Source organism: Zonotrichia leucophrys, chromosome 2, assembly GCF_028769735.1.
Source record: "Zonotrichia leucophrys gambelii isolate GWCS_2022_RI chromosome 2, RI_Zleu_2.0, whole genome shotgun sequence".
NCBI lineage: Eukaryota > Metazoa > Chordata > Aves > Passeriformes > Passerellidae > Zonotrichia > Zonotrichia leucophrys.
Window position 1 is genome coordinate 1,377,934 of NC_088171.1, and position 19,022 is coordinate 1,396,955.

Here is a 19,022-nt window from a genome sequence, read left to right on the forward strand (position 1 = left end):
TGAAGACACAGAGTGGGCCTAACTGGAGATGACAGCTCAACAATGAAGAAGGGCAATGAAACTCTTGGATTTCTCCCATATTTCCACTGCCAAATTCCTCTGGGAAGTGTTTAGGACGGAACAGGCGAGGACAGTCAGGGAATATCATCTACTGCCTTTCAGGGAGACACATCCGTGAACCCAACTCGGGGCCAGATGCTCAAGATAATTCCAGTGGTGCCTTGGAACAGGCTGCCTCAGGAAGAGGTGGAATCCCCACACTGGGAAGTGGTGGAATCTCCATCCCGGGAAGTGGTGGAATCCCCACACTGGGAAGTGGTGGAATCCCCACACTGGGAAGTGGTGGAATCTCCATCCTGGGAAGTGGTGGAATCTCCATCCTGGGAAGTGGTGGAATCCCCATCCTGGGAAGAGGTGGAATCTCCACACTGGGAAGTGGTGGAATCCCCACACTGGGAAGTGGTGGAATCTCCATCCTGGGAAGTGGTGGAATCCCCACACTGGGAAGTGGTGGAATCTCCATCCCGGGAAGTGGTGGAATCTCCATCCTGGGAAGAGGTGGAATCCCCACACTGGGAAGTGGTGGAATCCCCACACTGGGAAGTGGTGGAATCCCCACACTGGGAAGTGGTGGAATCCCCACACTGGGAAGTGGTGGAATCTCCATCCTGGGAAGTGGTGGAATAATCCCATGTGGATGTGGCACCTGGGGACAAGGGTTAGTGGTGACCATGGTGGTGCTGGGGAATGGTTGGACTTGACCTGGGAGAACATTTCCAACCTTTGTGACTCTGTGATTCCAGTCTTGTCCCAGAGGAATGCACTGAGGAAAATTTATTGGCAACACCTCATGGAGGGGAAAGGTGGGTTGGCACTGGGGAGATTCCCATCTTTGCAGAGCTCTTCAGAGCTGGTTTCCCTGGATTCCACCAGCTGCTGGATCAGCCAAACCCTTCCATGGGATTATGGAGAGGGTACAGGCAGGACCATCCCGTAACCTCAATGAGCAGATCCATGTTTTTGGATAATGCCTATGGATTCCTGTGGAGCCTCCAGCATTCCGAGACACCAAATTCCCACACCACACACTGGTTCAGAGTTTTAGGGAGGGACCATCGTGAACCTCAAGCTGGATTATCCAGGAGACCTCCTTGGATTCCTTTTGGCTGGAGCCAGAGCAGATCCATGTTCCAGCATTTCCATGACAGAGATTTCTCCACCACAACCATTGGAAAGTCGTTCCCATGGTCAGTTATCCTGCCTGGGAAAACCAGGAATTCCCTGAGCTGCTGAGCCAGCAGGGCTTGATCTGACATGGCTTTGTCTCCTGTGGTTGGATTCCTCCTCCTTTGAGGAGGTGCGAGCTCGTTTGGAACTGCTCTCCATAAAAAAAGCAGGGAAGGTCGTGCCACGCCCTTTCCACCACTGAAATATGAGTGAAAATTCTCTCCCACATCCATTTCCCTGTTTTCATGAGGTTTGTGGGAATTTTACATCCCTGCCACCCCATTCCCTGAGTTCTATTTGGCTGAAATTTCCTGATTGGCACAGGAATTATAAAGGAGGAACGGACAGACTGACGGGCAGGGAAGGACAGAGCCTGAGGGCATTTAATTCCTTGGAAACCATCAGAAAAGGAAAAAGCAAGCAGAATTTATGCCTCTATAGGTGTTTTTCCAGCTTTAAAGCCTCCAAAGTGGGATTTTGTTCTGCATTTGTCGGAAAAATTAACTATGTCCAACATTATCACACCCAGGAGGGAAACTCCGATTTCCCCAAATGTGCTAAATTTGAAAAGAAATCCAGACAAAAGAATCACATCCAAATTAGCAGAAAGTGGAGAGATTTTAAACCCCTCAGCCTCCAGAATCTCATCCAGAAAATGCAGGACTTAGTCCAGCAACGTGGGAATGGCAGAAGCCGCCAAGTGAACAATACGAACCCACAGAAATTAAACAGACACAACCCATGGAATATTTCTGCATAATAAACAGCTGGATTTGCAAATTGCCAGGGCACAGGCACAGCCTCCTGGAGAAACCTTGTTTTTCCAAGGATGAGCCTCAGTTGGGCTCTTTCTCCTCTGCTAATTGGCCTTCAAATGAAATGCGATGGGGCCACTGGAATGAATTTAATTGAACCATCTGGACTTTCTTCTCCAGCCTCTTGTTCATTCCCAAAGATGTGGTCTCGTTTCTTCCAAGGAATTGCTGGAGCCAGGTGGAGAATTTCCACCAAAGGGATGAAATCCAGCCCCACCCCAAACCCCAAAAATCTCACCGAATGGCACAAATGAGCGCATCCACCTCAGAAAATTTCCTGCTCTTTGTGTGTCTGGTGCTCTTCTCACCCACACTGAGCATCTTCCAAGGCCTCCTGATTTGGGAGGCCAGGAGGAAGAGCCTGATTCCAACCCTCTGGACCATGGAGAGATTCCACTCATGGATGAGTGGAAAGGGAGATGGGATTTGGGGGAGTGCATGAGCTCTTTGACATGGATTTCACCAGGAGACTGAGCAATGGAGAACCCCAAATAAAGAGAGTGGAGGAAAGAGGGTAATGAATGAATTCATTAATTAGGACATAATTGAATTCACCTGGTGCAGATAATTAACTCTGATAACGCCCTCTCCAGCTCTGGAGAGCTCCTCTGGGATGATGGGATAATGTCACTTGGATCCTTCCTTTCCCCTCTGGCTCCTGGGTGGGGGTCGGAATAATCCACCCTCAGTGGTTAAAGATCCAATCAAAGCTGGGATGGTTTCACTTCCCTTCCCACCTCAGGCTTCCCAAGCTTTTACCAGCTCAGAAATAATGGGATGACCCTGAAACATTCCTGGGAATAGCTTTGGTCTGGCCACAGACCCAAAATTCCATCTCTTCCCACTGGAGATGCTTGGTAAGAATGTGTTATGATCCCTGAGGGTTTCCAGGATCATCTGGGTTGGAAATATTGCCTTGAATGTTGGTTTCGTTGATGATTTTGGGGTCTTTTCCCTGAAAATGTGGGAGTTTTCTCTCCTTGAAGTCACTCACAAACCCTTCTGCCATATTCAGCTGCCAAAATTCCAGGCAGGACAAAAACCCCTCCAAGTGGGCATGTAGGGACTATTATAGGGCAGGAATTTTGATAACAGGAGGAGGAGGAGGAAATCCTGGATCAGCTCTTCCCAAGGACCCAAAGGCCTCCCAGCCCCTCGCCCATCCCATACTCACCACGATAGCTGCCAGGATGGGCACCTGAATAATCCACTTCAAATTGCCAGCACTCAAGTCCCAACACCTGAGGAGAGATGGACATCCTGTCAGGAAAGCAATGGACTCCAGAGTTCCGTTGGAAAAACCCCCCTGGAAGGATGAGTTAAAGGTGGAGGGACCTTGCTCTAACCCTGCCTGCACTCAGTGAGATTTTAGGAATATCCCTTTTCCTGCTGTTATGCTACTGAAAAATGAGAATATTCCTATGGTTGGGATGGCTCTGCTCTCCAAAATGTGAAGTTCCTTCCAGCTCTTCCCACACCCATCCAGACTCATCCCTTCAGGGCAGGAACGGATCCTTTTCCACTTCTTCACTTCCTCACCAGAAAAAAAAATCCCTCCATTAAAAGTAATCCAGGTTTCATGAACACAGGAGAGGCTGAACTGATGTGGGATCACAGAATCCTCACATGGGTTGGGTTGGAAGGGAACTTAAAGGTGATTTAATTCCAAACCATGGGAGAGAGGTTGCTCCAAGCCCTGTCCAACCTGGCCTTGGACATTTCCCAAGATGAGGCAGCCACAGCTTCTCTGGGTGACCTGTGCCAGGGCTCCCCCACCCTCACAGGGAAGAGTTTTTCCCAAAATCCCATTTATCCTTGACCTCTGGCAGTGGGAAGCCATTCCCTGTGTCCTGTCCCTCCAGTTCCTGATGAATAATCCCTTCAGTTTCCCTGTAGGCCTCTTCAATCCTGGAAATGTCCCTGCTCATGGCAGGGGGTTGGGTTAGGTGACCTTTAAAGGTCTTCTCCAACCCAACCATTCCATGATTCCCTCTTGGAATAAACCTGCACAACTTCCCATGGGGACAGGTGGCGATGGGGACAGTGCTGGGGTTCCACACTCACTTCCTGGGGGTTTCCTTCAACCAAAATCCCCCAAAATCTTTAATCTCCATCCACCTTCAGTCCTTATTCCCAGTGAGGACTGGGAGGGCCGGTTGGTGACGTGGATGTTGGGATGTTGGGATGTTGGGATGCAATCCTCTATCTGCCAAGGAGGGACGGGCTCCATTGGCTCCCAGGAGTTTCCAGCAGCCACTGGAAAAGCTGACTCTGTTAATTATTCTGTCGGAATTCTCTCCATCCCTGGAGGCAGGAATGCCACAGCTTCTCCTTATCTGATCCAGGTAACCCCCACATGGCCCTGGCAGTTTTCCCAGGCCAGCTCCTCAGGGATAGGCGAGGCTGGAAAGCCACCAGTGCTCCCTGGAACCTCTGTGAGGATGAGCTGCTGTCACGGATGTGTCACCCGTCAGCAGCTCTGCTGGTCCACCCACCCAAGCCTGGAGCTGAAATCCCCTTTGGAAAGCAGTGCCTTCCCAGGCAGAGCCATTTGGGAATGCCCAGGGACCCTCATGGATGGAGGATCCTGGGGACATGGGAACGCCTGTGCGGTCAAGCCTGTGAGTTTTGGGGGAAAGGCCAGGTTGGACAGGGCTTGGAGCAGCCTGGGACAGTGGAAGGAGTTCCTGCCCATGGCAGGGGTGGAATGGGATGAGCTTTAAGGTCCCTTCCAACCCAAACCATCCTGGGATTGTAAAATCCATGGAGGAGTTACAGTTCTACCTCCCCACCACGACCAAACCTCCCTGACTGTGCTGCAGCTGCTGTGTCCCAAATTCATTCCTGCCCATTCAGGATTTTAAGGATCCCTGTCTTGTCCCTGCCCAGCTGTGACACAGCCCCCTCATCCCCAGGGATAACAACTGCAGGCATTCCCATTGATTGGATCCTGCAGAACAAAGGGAAAATTATCCTTCCCTTCCATCCACCATCCTCCTCCAAAGGTTAATGACGTCAGAGTAGAATTTCAGCTTTGCCTGGTTCTTTTTCCTTTTGAATTCACCCATAAATGCCACAAAACTCTGCACGTAAGAGGGAGAGAAGGAAACCCAGTGGGACTTACTCTGTGTCGGCCAGAGTGGCTCTGACGCTGGCCCACACTGTGACAAACACAGCAGGGAGTCCTGCAAGAGAACACAGGGGACACGAGGTCAGTGGGCACCGAGGGCACCAAAATTCCAGGTGGAGTGGGTTAGGGGAAGGTGGGAGGAGCAGCTTTTAATTATTCAGGCATGATCGAGGCTGAGCTTTCACATCTGAGAGCTGAACTGGTTCAGTTTGAGGGGCTCACAACAAAGAAATTGAGGGGCTGGAGCGTGTCCAGGGAATGAAAAGGAGTTGGGAAGGATCTGGAAAACTGAAGGAGCTGGGAAGGGATTCAACCTGGAGCAAAGGAGGCTCAGGGGGGACCTTGTGGCTCTGCACAGCTCCTGCCAGGAGGGCACAGCCGGGGGGATTTGGGATCTTATCCCAGGGAACAGGGACAGGAGCAGAGGGAACGGCCTCAGGCTGGGCCAGGGGAGGTTTGGGTTGGACATTTGGAAAATTCCTTCCCCCAAAGGGGCTGTGACACACTGGGACTGCCCAGGGCGGGGGGGAGTCCCCATGCCTGAAGGGATTTAAATCGCTGTGGATGTGGCACTTGGGGACATGGTCAGGGGTGGCCTTGGCAGTGCTGGGAATGGTTGGACTCGATGCTCTCTGAGGCCTCAGAGTGCTGGAACATGAAAGGCTGAAACTGGCTTTGGCCAACTCATCCCATGGGTGATCCCATGGCTCTGCTCTGGAGCCAGGCTGGGAGAGCTGGGAATGTTCCCCTGGAGAGGAGAAGCTCCAGGGAGAGCTCAGAGCCCCTGGCAGGGCCTGGAGGGGCTCCAGGAGAGCTGGAGAGGGACTGGGTGTTGGAGATTTTTTCAGGGATGGCCTAGAAGGCAGCTGTGAGGAGCAGGTTCTCACAGCCTGTTTCTGTGAACAGCAGAGGTTCTCAGGTTATTTTTAATTACAGGTAAAAGTGACAAACATGAAGGCCTTGAGAGCCTTGCATACCAGAGTTCTCAGGCAGCTTTCTCATAACAAGTGGATGTTCTATCTTTGGCTGTGTTGGGAAAGCAAAACTAATTTTGAGAACCCAAATCTTGGTATTGGAAACATAAGGAGGGGTTGGTGTGTTATCTCTGACCTATTGTGAGCTCAGATTTTGCAATGTGCATGAACTTGATTAACACTGTTATAAAAGGTGCCTGATTGATTAATAAATCGGAGTCGATGGCTGACCAACGCAAGGTGGGTCGTCTCCCTTCCAACTTCAATAACTGGGGACAAAGATGGAGGGACAGGACACAGGGAATGGCTCCCAGTGCCAGAGGGCAGGGATGGGTGGGAGATTGGGAATTGGGAATTCCTGGCTGGGATGGAATTCCCAGAGCAGCTGGGGCTGCCCTGGATCCCTGGAAGTGCCAGGCTAGACAGGATTTGGAGCACCCTGGACAGTGGGAGGTGTCCCTGCCCATGGTAGAAGGTGGAATGGGATGATCCTCATGACCCCATCCAACCCAAACTATTCCATGATTCCATGATTCCAATGGTTTTACGCAGCACACCTTCTCCAAGATATTTCCTCCCTTCCTTCACATCAAGGAAAGGTAGAGCAGGAGTCAGGCTCTGACAGTTTCTCCCAGAAAATCCCTGGATGGATTGGAAGCTCTGTTAAATATGAGGGAGCTGCTGCATGAAGCAGAGAAATGCTAAAATTTAGGATTTTGCTTCCAAAATATCCAGCCAAAGGCTCATTCCCAAAGGAACCATTCTGATTTCAGCACAGCTACCCCCAGGCCATCATCTTTTCCCTATGAAACGCGGAAAAAAATTCCCCAATATCCAAATGCAACTTTGTATTTATTTTTCTTTAGGGTCCAGTTATTTGTACAACCGAGTCCCCTACTGGCTTCCCTTAAAAAGCAGGATCCAATCCACAGTAGCTTCCACAAATTTGGGAAGAATGACCCCTTTCAGGTGGAGAAAAAAAAAAATTATTAAAAAATAAATAAAGGCGACATTTATCAGCGGGGACTGTGAAGAGGCTGTTCCCAGTCTAAGCTCGCTGGGGCTCGGGGATAAGCCCAGGCTTAACTTTCAGCATGCACTTAAGTCTCATTAGGGTGCTTAAAGGTTTTCCTGACCACGGGGTGTGGAGCAGGGACGGCTGTGTCCCAAACCCAGGGACAACGGGGCCCTTATCCGGCCTGGGAGCTGGGAATGCCGAGGTAATATAAGAAAGCATAAATAATTAAACACAGAGCCTCACTCAGGCCCAGCGCTCCTACAAAGCCACATTTATAAGGAATTCACCCCGCTCCACAATTCCCTGTGCTGCTGGCGCTGGGAAGAAAATCCTTGACCTGTCGCACTGGGAACTTGGAGAGAGGGAAGTGAGGGCTCGGGGAAGGTGACAGGCACCAGCTCTTTCCTCCTCCCCGCCATCCACCCATTCCAGGCTCTGGAAAATCATCCAGGGTTTAAATGGATTGAATTTTTTTGGTGCTCTTTCAGTTTATATCCACTGAGGAGCTGCCATGTTGGAAGGCTGCCCATGGAATATTGGATATTCCCACTACAGCGAAGCTCTAAGTCTGAAGGATGGATTTTTTTGGGAGATTTGGATATACTTGATAGGAATCTGTTCCTCTCTTGCCTGTCCTGAGCTTCAGAAGAGACACAATTCCCATTCTTGCTAATCCTGGGCTGACTTTGAGCTGCCAACCAACAATAAAATAGCCGGGGAAAAGGGTTATCCCTAAAAATCCCAACATGTGCATGGATGGATGGATAGGTGGATACGTGGATGGATGATGGATGGATGGATGGATGGATGGATGGATGGATGGATGGATGGATGGATGGATAGATGGATGGATGGATGGATGGATGGATGGATGGATGGATGGATGGATGGATGAATGATGGATGGATGATGGATGGATGGATGATGGATGGATGGATGGATGATGGATGGATGGATGGATGGATGGATGGATGGATGATGGATGATGGATGGATGGATGGATGGATGATGGATGGATGATGGATGGATGGATGATGGATGGATGATGGATGGATGATGGATGGATGGATGGATGGATGGATGATGGATGGATGGATGGATGGATGATGGATGGATGATGGATGGATGATGGATGGATAGGTGGATACATGGATGGATGGATGATGGATGGATGGATGGATGGATGGATGGATGGGTGGATGATGGATGGATGGATGGATGGATGGATGGATGAATGATGGATGGATGGATGATGGATGGATGGATGGATGGATGGATGGGTGGATGATGGATGGATGGATGATGGATGGATGGATGGATGGATGGATGGATGGATGGATGGATGATGGATGATGGATGGATGGATGATGGATGGATGGATGGATGGATGGATGGATGGATGATGGATGGATGGATGGACGGATGGATGGATGGATGATGGATGGATGATGGATGGATGGATGATGGATGGATGATGGATGGATGGATGGATGGATGGATGGATGGATAGGTGGATACATGGATGGATCAATGGATGGATGGACACACGGATACACGGATGGATGTGCTCCCTGCCTCCAGCCCAGCCCCCGCCGTGCCGTGAGCGACTTGTACAGAATCCACATTGTATGCGCTGTGCATTTCCAGCCACACACACAGTGTGTACAATGCAGGTGCTATAAAGTCAGGAATCTCCCCAGCAGCCGGAAAACGGGAAAGCTCTGCTGGCCACCCCACCCCACCCCCTCGAGGGCTTTTCCTCTGTCCGTGTCTCCCAGCAGTTTCATGCATGGAAACCCATGGAAAAATGGGTTTCATGCATGTGGAGTGAGGGAGCGACTGCTGGAAGGGAATTTAGGAATAAAGACCTTGTGTAGGTCTGGGAATTCTGGTCTCAATTCCCTGGGATTTAAAAGCTTCTCTGAGGAACAATGCCTGTGTTTTATGAGTCCCTCTCTGTCCCTTTTTCCTGATGTTTAATGGGAATAACAAGAATACTTTTAAGGCCTCTGGTCCTGCTTGGTACATATTTTTCAGGGCAGGATTATTCCTGCTTGGATAAACACGCAGGGCTCATCATCATCACGCATTTTTGGGGCACCTCCCACCGTCCTTTTTATCTTTCCCAGGTGTCCCTGCAATCCCCAATTTGCTGAAATCCAGGGCAGGCCAGCCGTGTGTGTGGGAATTAACGTGGTGTGAAGGGAAAACGCCAATGGAATCAGCTTGGGTTTCCTGGCTATTGGTCATGGTTCCTGAACTTCCTTCAAAAAACAGCTGCAGGGAGCTGGGAGTCTCCCAAGGGATTTATTGTTGCCCATAATGGCATTATTTATTTATTTTGGGTGGGTGCTGGCATGGAATGAGTTCCTTTCCATCAGCAGGGTCTCCTTTGGAAGAAGGGAGTTGAGGACTTTGATGGAGTTTGTGCCAGTGAGGATGTGGATTGAAAATTCTGGACAGGAATCCACGGAGGTGACATCAAAGAATTGCTCTTTGTCCTGCTTTTCCCAGAAATAAAATGTTTCAGGGTGATTTTCGCTCCCTGTTTCCACCTTGGAGATTTCCAGGCGGGACAAATTCAATGCTGATTATTGCCAGGATATTCCAGTTTTGGGGGCAAATCTGTCTTTTCCGTGGAACAACTATTTATCCCTGATTCCCCGTCACTCATTGCTGCGGTGTGGGCAGGATCCAGTGCCCGCTGCAGGGAACTGGAATTTTTCCACTGTCTCCAGTGGCTCCTGGATTGGTTTGCCCTTTCCAGTGCCCAAAAATTATCCAAACAATCCGCCTGAGCGGGTGCCTGTGTGGACATTATCATCCCAATCCAAACAAAGCAATCCCGGCTGCCCCCGGCGGGATCGGGATCGTGTGTTCTCATTCCAGAGGAATTTCCACGGCTCCTGGAAGCCCAGGGATGCTGGCTGTTGTGACAGGTGTGACTCCAGCCCTGTGGTCGCTCCGATAAAATGATTATTCCTTGGGAGAGCTAACGAGAGCAATCCCTGCCTGTGCCGACTTTTTCCCCTTTGGTTTTGCTTGTTAAACACATGGCATTATTTTCCAGCTGCTTCCCTCTCCTCCCAGATTCCCTCTGGGGAATTGCTTCTTTAAATCTGCTCTTTGCAGTTTAATGTTGTTTTTTTGAGAGGGGAATTTTTACAGAGCCTGAAGGTTTGGAGGAAGATGAGTTTATTTCTCTTTTCTAATTTAATTTAGTTGGGGTTTTGTTCATTTGCTTTAGCAAAGAGGTGCCATCCAGAGCCCTCTCCGGCCCTCAGCAGCTGAGATAAGAAATGCCAAACCCCCGAAATAGAACCCCAGAACCATCTGGGTGACGAGGGATCTTAAATCCCATCTCATTCCACCCCCTGCCAAGGGCAGGGACAACTTCCACTGTCCCAGGTTGCTCCAAGCCCCATCAAATATCTCCTAATTTGTTGAATTTTCCCAGAATTTTTCCAGCTGTCCAGGAGCAGGCTTTTCCTGAGAGATGGATTCCCACTTTGGAATATTTCTACATTTACACTTCCCATCGTTATCATCTGTCAGCACCAGCAGTTTCTGACCCATGGAGCAGCTGAACAGGAGATTTGGGAGCAGCTTCTTCGAAGGAGAAAGGCTGGAGAGAGCCCTGCCCTGGAATATTGAATCCCAAAAATCTGCAATCCTTCATGAACTCAGTTCTGGGTTCCCTGCCTGGCTCTGAGTTCCACCATTAGGGACAGCCACCAACTTTTTTTCCACAAAAGCCTCATTTTGGAATGGGGGTGTAGGGGTGCACACCTCAACCTTGCCCTAAAAATGCAGCCAGGATGTGGCCAGGTGGATTTGGGATATGGAATTTGGGAAGTGGGACTGTGCCAGGTAACCACAGCCCCCCTGGACAGGTTTTCCTGCTAATTCCTGTTTAAACCCACACCCCATTATCCTTCCTCACATCCTCAAGGATCATCGGAAACATTCCCTGTTCTCCTCCCAACCTCCAGGCTCCAAGACAACTGTGGGCAGTTGTTTTATTGTCCCAGCACCTCGTAACTCCTGGGAAGCCAAAATTAAAGCCAGGAGTGAACAGAAATCCCATTCTCCTCCGAAAATGTGCCTGCCCAAAACGTCTTCTCCTAATGAGCCCCTTCCCTGCACCCACATCCCGCCCCTTTCTCGTTACTCAGGGAAAAGATGCCCAAGTTGAAAGAAAAGGAAAATATAAAACTCTTCCCCACAAATTGCAGGTTTCCAGTGGTGTTCCAAGGCTCAGGAGACCTCAAGGATTTGAACCAGCTGAGGTTTGAGGGAGGAAATCAGAGCTTGGGGCTCTCATTGGGAGCAGATGCTCAAAACCTCCCACAGATTTCTGCCCCTCCAGCTCAGCACTGGTTTCTCAGCAGGAGATCCTGGGAAGAGGTGGGGACAAATCCCTGAAATTGGCTGTCTCATCCCAAATTTAGCCCTCACATTTCCTGCCCTGGAAGGGTGGCAAAATGTTGAGGGTGGTGAGGCACCACCAGGGATTTGTGGCAGGTTTGGACATTGGGGCTTGGAGCAACCTGGGATAACGGGAGGTGTCCCTGCCCATGGCAGGGGTGGCACTGGGTGGGATTTGAGGTCCCTTCCAACCCCATCCCATCCTGGGATTCCCTGGCTCTTTGGGCTGCCTCTCCAAGCCTGGGCTGATCCTTCTGGAGAGCCTGGAAGGGCCACAGTGAAAAACACCCCAATTCCAGAATGGTAACACCACAATTCCAGAATGATAATGCCACAATTCCAGAATGGTAACATCACAATTCCAGAATGGTAACGCCCCAATTCCAGAATGGTAACACCCCAATTCCAGAATGATAACCCATTCCAAATTAACCATTCCAGAAGGGATAACACACAATTCCAGAATGGTAACCACCATTCCGATGTAACCCAATTCCAGAATGAATCAAGATACCCCAATTCCAGAATGGTAACGCCACAATTCCAGAATGATAACACCACAATTCCAGAATGATAACGCCACAATTCCAGAATGGTAACGCCACAATTCCAGAATGATAACACCACAATTCCAGAATGGTAACGCCACAATTCCAGAATGATAACACCACAATTCCAGAATGATAACACCACAATTCCAGAATGATAACACCACAATTCCAGAATGATAACACCCCAATTCCAGAATGATAACCCAAATTCCAAATGTACCCAATCCAGTAATGAAAACAATCATGCAATTCCAGAATGATAACGCCGCAATTCCAGAATGATAACGTCACAATTCCAGAATGATAACATCACAATTCCAGAATGATAACGCCACAATTCCAGAATGGTAACATCACAATTCCAGAATGGTAACACCCCAATTCCAGAATGGTAACGCCACAATTCCAGAATGATAACGCCACAATTCCAGAATGGTAACACCCCAATTCCAGAATGGTAACGCCACAATTCCAGAATGGTAACACCCCAATTCCAGAATGATAACATTGCAATTCCAGAATGATAACGCCAAAATTCCAGAATGATAACATCATAATTCCAGAATGATAACGGCACAATTCCAGAATGATAACGCCACAATTCCAGAATGATAACACCACAATTCCAGAATGATAACACCACAATTCCAGAATGGTAACACCCCAATTCCAGAATGATAACACCCCAATTCCAGAATGATAACACCACAATTCCAGAATGGTAACACCACAATTCCAGAATGATAAAAACTTCCCAGTGTTGGAATTTGAAATATAAGGAATTCTTAGCATTATGAATTTGTAAATCAAAGTTGAGAGTTAAACACCGGATTTGATTTAAGACTTGGGAAAAAGCTTTTAAATTTAGGTATTAAAAATAAAAATGTAGATTTATAGTTTAAAGTAAAGGAACGTAAAGTAAGTAAAATAAAGTTTAGAGTTTTAGAGTTTAAGATATAGAAAAAATAAAAGTAGTTATAGAAGTAAACAAAAATATTAGAATATAGTATTATAAATTTGTGTATTATAATATGATTAACTAAGAAAGCTTATACTGTAATATAAGTCAAAATATTTAAAGATTAGGTTAAAATATAAATATCTTTATTAATATTGTTTTATTAATCAATAACTCCTTAAAAAGTCTTATAATTAAAGGCCTTGTGATTTTTTTTTTAATCCTATTTTTTAAAACTCAAAAGTCCCATCTCTAACTTATTCAAAACTCCCCACAAAAAATAATTATCACATCCCAGGATGGAAAGCCTGTCCTTACAAGAGTTGCTCCCTGCCTCCATCCCCTCTCCCATATTTCTGTGCATCCACAGCTTCCTTCAGGAACCACCTCCAAGAGACTTTTCCAGGAGCAGCCATGACTTACCCCAGCCAAATAATGTGAATCCCCAGAGATATTTCTTCTCCGAGAAGAATGCCATGAAGATGAGGCTGTGGAGATAGAGCCCTTCCACCAGGATCCAGTAGTAATTGGTAGCCAGGAAGTAGAGGAAGAAGGTGACAGCTACTTTACAGCCCACCTGCAGCGACCACAGAAGGACAGAGAAGGAACACGGGGTGAAATTCTTGTGCTGCGCAAACACATTGAGGTGGGGTGGGGAACAAGGTGGAGAAAGGAAATAAATCAGAAAAATCTGTTTCAGGGTTTTTTGTGAGGGGGGAAACCTGTGGAAGAGCAGGAAAGATGAACTGTTGGGAAAAAACCTCCTGAGCCAAAGATGTTTTTTCCTACAGCAGGCGAGTAGAGAAAAAGAGATGACGGCCTGATCCTCCTCTCTCCCAAACTGGTGGTGAGGGGCTCACACACTTCCTAGAGAAGCTGGGATTCATCTCTCCCAGTGTTTCATCTTTTCCCTGTGTTTCATCTTTTCCCCATGTTCCTTGTCCATGTTGGAGGCCAAGGGGCCTTGGCCCACTTGTCCCAGTCTGGGTGTCCTGCTGAAGTCACAGCACCTGGAATTACAACTCCTTCCTCAGCTCATGGAGAGGCCAAGGTGGGATGGAGTCACCCCATCCTGTCATGGATGTCCACACCGGGATCCTCCAGGGCTGTTTGTCTGTCCCCAACAATTGGGAACCGTCCTGCTGCCTTTGGAGCCAGGTGCTCCAAGAGCAAACGGGACCTGGAGGATTTTCCCTGGATACCCCAAGGTGTCCTGTCGGATCTCAGGATCTCAGTCCTGAGGTGCCGGGCCACCGAGAGCACCCTTGGGGGGCTCGGGAGTCCTGGAATGTTCCAGAAGTGTCTGGTGGCTGGACTTTGATCCTACACAGGAGACGACACCTGTATGAGGACAGGAGGGTTTCACCGGGGTGAATGGTGAAGGGATTGGTTAATTAGAGGGTGAAACACAGGGTTTAGGATTTCTGTACAGGGGGGTTTAGAGAAGTAAGATGGAGGAATTGGGGCGTGTCCTGTCCTTCTTCTTCTTCTTCTTCTCCTCCATCTTCTGTGGTGATGGTGGGACTTTGGGATTGGTTATTACTGAAAGTGCACCCAGCAATAAGAATAAATGGTATTGGGGAAAAATGATAAATATTGTACACGTAACAATGGGTATAAAGATAGGTGACCGCCCGGAGGGCAGCACAGTGTGCTCATGGCTGGCTGCTGAGCAGAGCTCTGTCGGGCCAAGAGAAAATCTTTTAGATAAACAATTAATAAACATAAAAACCGAAAGAAGAACTGAAGCCTCTTCTCGTCCTTTGATACGCGGGCTGCCCCAAGGCCACCCCGGGCCTTTCCAGGCCCTTCAAACAGCCGAAAACCCGACAGTGTCCCACCTGAGCTGCAGGGTGGGAGATCTGGGAGAGACTTCCAGGACATTGTGAAGTTAAAGCTGAGCTCTTCCTTCACACTGAGCTGAAATCCTTTAATTTTTTTGGGAGCAAAACCCTGAGTGTGGCCCAACATTCCCTTTGGACAAAGCCACCCTTCTTCCCAACTTCTCAGCTCCAGAAGAGACAGGCTGCAAAATATTGGTGCCACTTTGGGATTGATCAGTACAAAGCCAGATCTTGTCAATGCGGAGTCTGGGAAGTTGGATTTCCCAGGAATTCTGTGGCGGCCACATCCCTTGGTCCATCTTTGTGCGGTCCCTTCCTTTAAGAGGAATGCAAAGGACTGACAGAAAATGCCAATAATACTACCTTGGAAATAAAAAGAGATTTTTTAAATCTTGGCACAGATTTTATGCTAATTTTTTGTCCATCAATATATACATCTATACATATGTTTGCGTATTGATAAGATATGCATACATTACACTAATTTTCTTTCATAGACAGAGAGAGTTAAAATAGACTAATTAAAAATCCTCCTTAATTAAAATTAATATTTTTTATATTTATTAAAAAATCCCCATCTAGGTTTGATAATATTTTCTATATTTATTTTTTATATTTATTGCCTCATGCAGGGAAAGTGAGGCACTAATTGCAAAGTTCCCATTTTGTTTGGAAACAAAAGAAATCCATTAATTGTCGCCTTCATTGCTTGTTTGCCTTGCAATTCCAAAGAGTGGGAAATGCCATTAAATGCTAATATCCAAAGAATGCCATAGATTATCCTAATTATTCCTTATAATGAGCCCAGCAAGAGGAGAAACACCAAACAATGCAGTGAAACATTTTGTGTTCTTTCCAAAAAAAATGAGAGTTTTGGAGCGTGTTGAGCGAGACTCTGCAAATTAATGACACGGATGTCCGGGGTGGGAAAGGAACACAATGACAACGTTCCAGTTGGGACACTCGGATGCACAGTGGGACATTCCCAAACCCTCTGATTTTTCACAGGGTGTTGCTGGTCCCTGGTGGCAGCACAAGCTGGGAAAGACTTGAGAAGTCAAGCAAATCCAAAAGCAGGAATTTGATCCCTGAATCCTTGAGGTTGGAAAAGACCTCCATGATCACTGAGTCCAAGCTGTGCCTGAACCCACCAGAGCGCCGAGTGCCACATCCAGGAATTCCTTGGGCACCTCCAGGGGTGGGGATTCCAAACCTCCCTGGGCAATTCCAAGGCCTGAGCCCCCTTTCCATGGGGAAATTCCTGCTGGTGTCCAACCTTGGCCCAGCCTGAGGCCGTTCCCTCTGCTCCTGTCCCTGCTCCCTGGAGCAGAGCCCGATCAACCGAGCTGTTCCCTCCTGTCAGGAGCTGTGGGAAGTGAGAAGGTGAGAAGGATCTGGGCAACACGCAGAGCACAGATCCTTTGGGAACACTTGGCACTTGGAATCGGATTGGTTCCTAGTGGGATTTTCCAAGGATTCATGGAGTGGTTAATCCAAACTGGAATTTCGTGGCATTTTCATCCAAAGGAACCCAAAGTGGTTCAACAAACCAACAAACTCTGGCCCAACTCAGGGATCACTTGGGAATTTCACTGGACAAAATGCCTGTCAGTGGGAATTTTCCGGAAGGGATTTCACCTTGATGGAGTGTGGTGGCTTAATCCCATAAGCCTGGGAATTTCATGGCATTTTCATCCCAAAGGAACCCAAAGTGGCTTCAACAACCCAAAACTCCTGGCCCATCAGGGATCACTATGGGAAATTCAACAAGGAAAAATGCTGTCAGGGGAATTGAGGATTCATCATGAGAATGGGAGGTCAATCTTGCCTAATTCGCAGATTTTATAGAGGAAAACGCCATTGGTTTTGGGAAATCCATATGAATCCACAACAAGGGAAAGTGGGAATTGAGAGCCCACCTAAATGGAAAGGCGCTGAGTATCAGGCAATTTGGAGTCAAAACCAGGGGATTTTCCCCCAAAAGGAAAGGACATGCTGGATGCTCAGGCCTTGGAAGGAGATGCCCAGGGAGGTTTGGAGTGCCCATCCCTGGAGGTGTCCAAGGAATTCCTTGAGGTGGCACTCAGTGCTCCTGGCTGGGGACAATGCTGGGATTGGGGACCCACCAGCAATTCCAAGGTTGGATGATCTTGGAATTCTTTTCCAACTCAATGATTCTGTCTGAGGTTTTCCTACAATACCACATCCTACCCCCATTTTCCCTTCCAAAATGTCTTTTTCTCCATATGGGAAGAGGGAGGGAGAAAAGTCGTGCATTCCCCATCCGTGGAAGTGTTGTGAGCCAGGCTGGATGTGCCTTGTGCTGGGATGGTCAGGAATGTTTCCACAGCCATAAATTCCAGGGGATGTCAGGGCAATGTAGATGGGAATCAAACCATCAACTTTTACTGCCACGGGAGCAGCTTTTCCTCAGCTCAGGAACTGGGAATCCCTCTGAACCAATGGACTGAGAAGGGGAAAGGACGGGAAGAGGCTGTGAAAGATGAGTAGGGTGGAAAACTCCCCAAAAGAGGGTAAGTGTTGAACAGAGAGGACAAAGACACGAATCCTGGGAAACCACTGCTCTGGGAATACTCACAAACTGCGATTTATCCGCTGGAGGCGCTTCCGTGATGGATTTCAAGTCCTCCTCGGAGATGCGCTCCATCTCCTCCAGGGCTGACCCGGAGTACAGGACCGCGTCCTTCACGAAGATGCTGACGGCCCTCAGCATGAAGGACACAAACAGGTGCATGTGGATGTAGTTCCTAGTGCAGTGCAAACGTCTGGAAGAGGAGAAGAAGGATTGGGAAGTTCAGTCCAGCTGTTGGATGGAGCCAGGGTCACTTCTGGCCCTGCAGAGCCCCAGCTCCTCCCACCAGCACCTCATGGGGAGCAGAGTGATGGTCACGGCTCCCTGCTCTCCCATGCGGTTGGGAAGTGGATTAATACCTTCTCCAGGGGCTTCAGGGAATCATGGAATGGTTTGGGATGGATGGGTCTTCAGGGAATCATGGAATGGTTTGGGATGGATGCGTCTTCAGGGAATCATGGAATGGTTTGGGATGGATGGGTCTTCAGGGAATCATGGAATGGTTTGGGATGGATGCGTCTTCAGGGAATCATGGAATGGTTTGGGATGGATGGGTCTTCAGGGAATCATGGAATGGTTTGGGATGGATGGGACTTCAAGCCCATCCAATCCCACCCCCTGCCATGGGCAGGGACACCTCCCACTGTCCCAGGCTGCTCCAAGCCCTGTCCAGCCTGGCCTTGGACACTTCCAGGGATCCAGGGGCAGCCACAGCTGCTCTGGTCACCCTGTGCCAGAGTCTTCCCACCCTCCCAGCCAGGAATTCCTTCCGAAAATCTTCTCTAACCCTGCCCTGTGGCAGTGGGAAGCCATTCCCGCTCTCCTATCCACTCCTGCCCTTGGATTCCAGAAGCTCCAGAACTTAGGGCTACTGGAAAACCTCGCAGGACTTCCTGTAAACCATTATTTTTTTTGCCCAGCTCAATTTAGGAGTAACTCCAGCAGTAACTCGGGTGTGCTGGGCTGTTGTCCCTGTTTTCCCGGCTGTAAATGTCATCCTTTGGAGCAGTTTGTGGGCTCCACCCCAGCAATGGCAGCAGCGACCCCACAAATCCCAGTTGTAAAGCGCTTTAAGGTCCTTTTTGGAGGAAAAGCCTTTTTGGGGATGGTGAGAGGCGAATGGGTCAGAAGCAGGAAGAAGAGGTGTATTTTGGAATCAGGAATCAGGATTTTGGGAAGAAGGAACTGACCTCTTGGGGTGCCCTCTGTCCTCTGGAGCTCTGGTGCCATGCCTGGATTTATGAATGGATTTATATTCCTGTTAAATCCCAATAATCTGCACTAATTAAAGGCCGTGTTTTTATCCCTTTTGCAGGATGCTATGATAACAACACCAGCTGTTCTCTGCGCTCTTATAATCCAAATTACACCAAGTGGAACTGATGAGGTTTATTGAGTGAGGATTGGCTTTGTTCCCTGCATTTGAAAGGGAGTCAATGAATCTCTGGATTATTGAGGATAAAATCTGTCTTGATCCCTTCTGC

The 19,022-nt window shown here is 48.4% G+C and overlaps 1 protein-coding gene across 1 annotated transcript in view; it reads right to left on the bottom strand.

Annotated features, from left to right (window-relative positions):
- Window positions 1–19,022, bottom strand: part of PTH1R (parathyroid hormone 1 receptor) — a 123,629-nt gene that overhangs the window by 12,892 nt on the left and 91,715 nt on the right. Inside the window, exons 6-9 of the mRNA XM_064703755.1 lie at window positions 17,545–17,731; window positions 13,525–13,678; window positions 5,167–5,227; window positions 3,217–3,283 (exon numbers count right to left, since the gene is read on the bottom strand). Coding sequence (XP_064559825.1) covers window positions 3,217–3,283; window positions 5,167–5,227; window positions 13,525–13,678; window positions 17,545–17,731 — 469 coding nt within the window. The remainder of the gene's footprint in view (window positions 1–3,216; window positions 3,284–5,166; window positions 5,228–13,524; window positions 13,679–17,544; window positions 17,732–19,022) is intronic.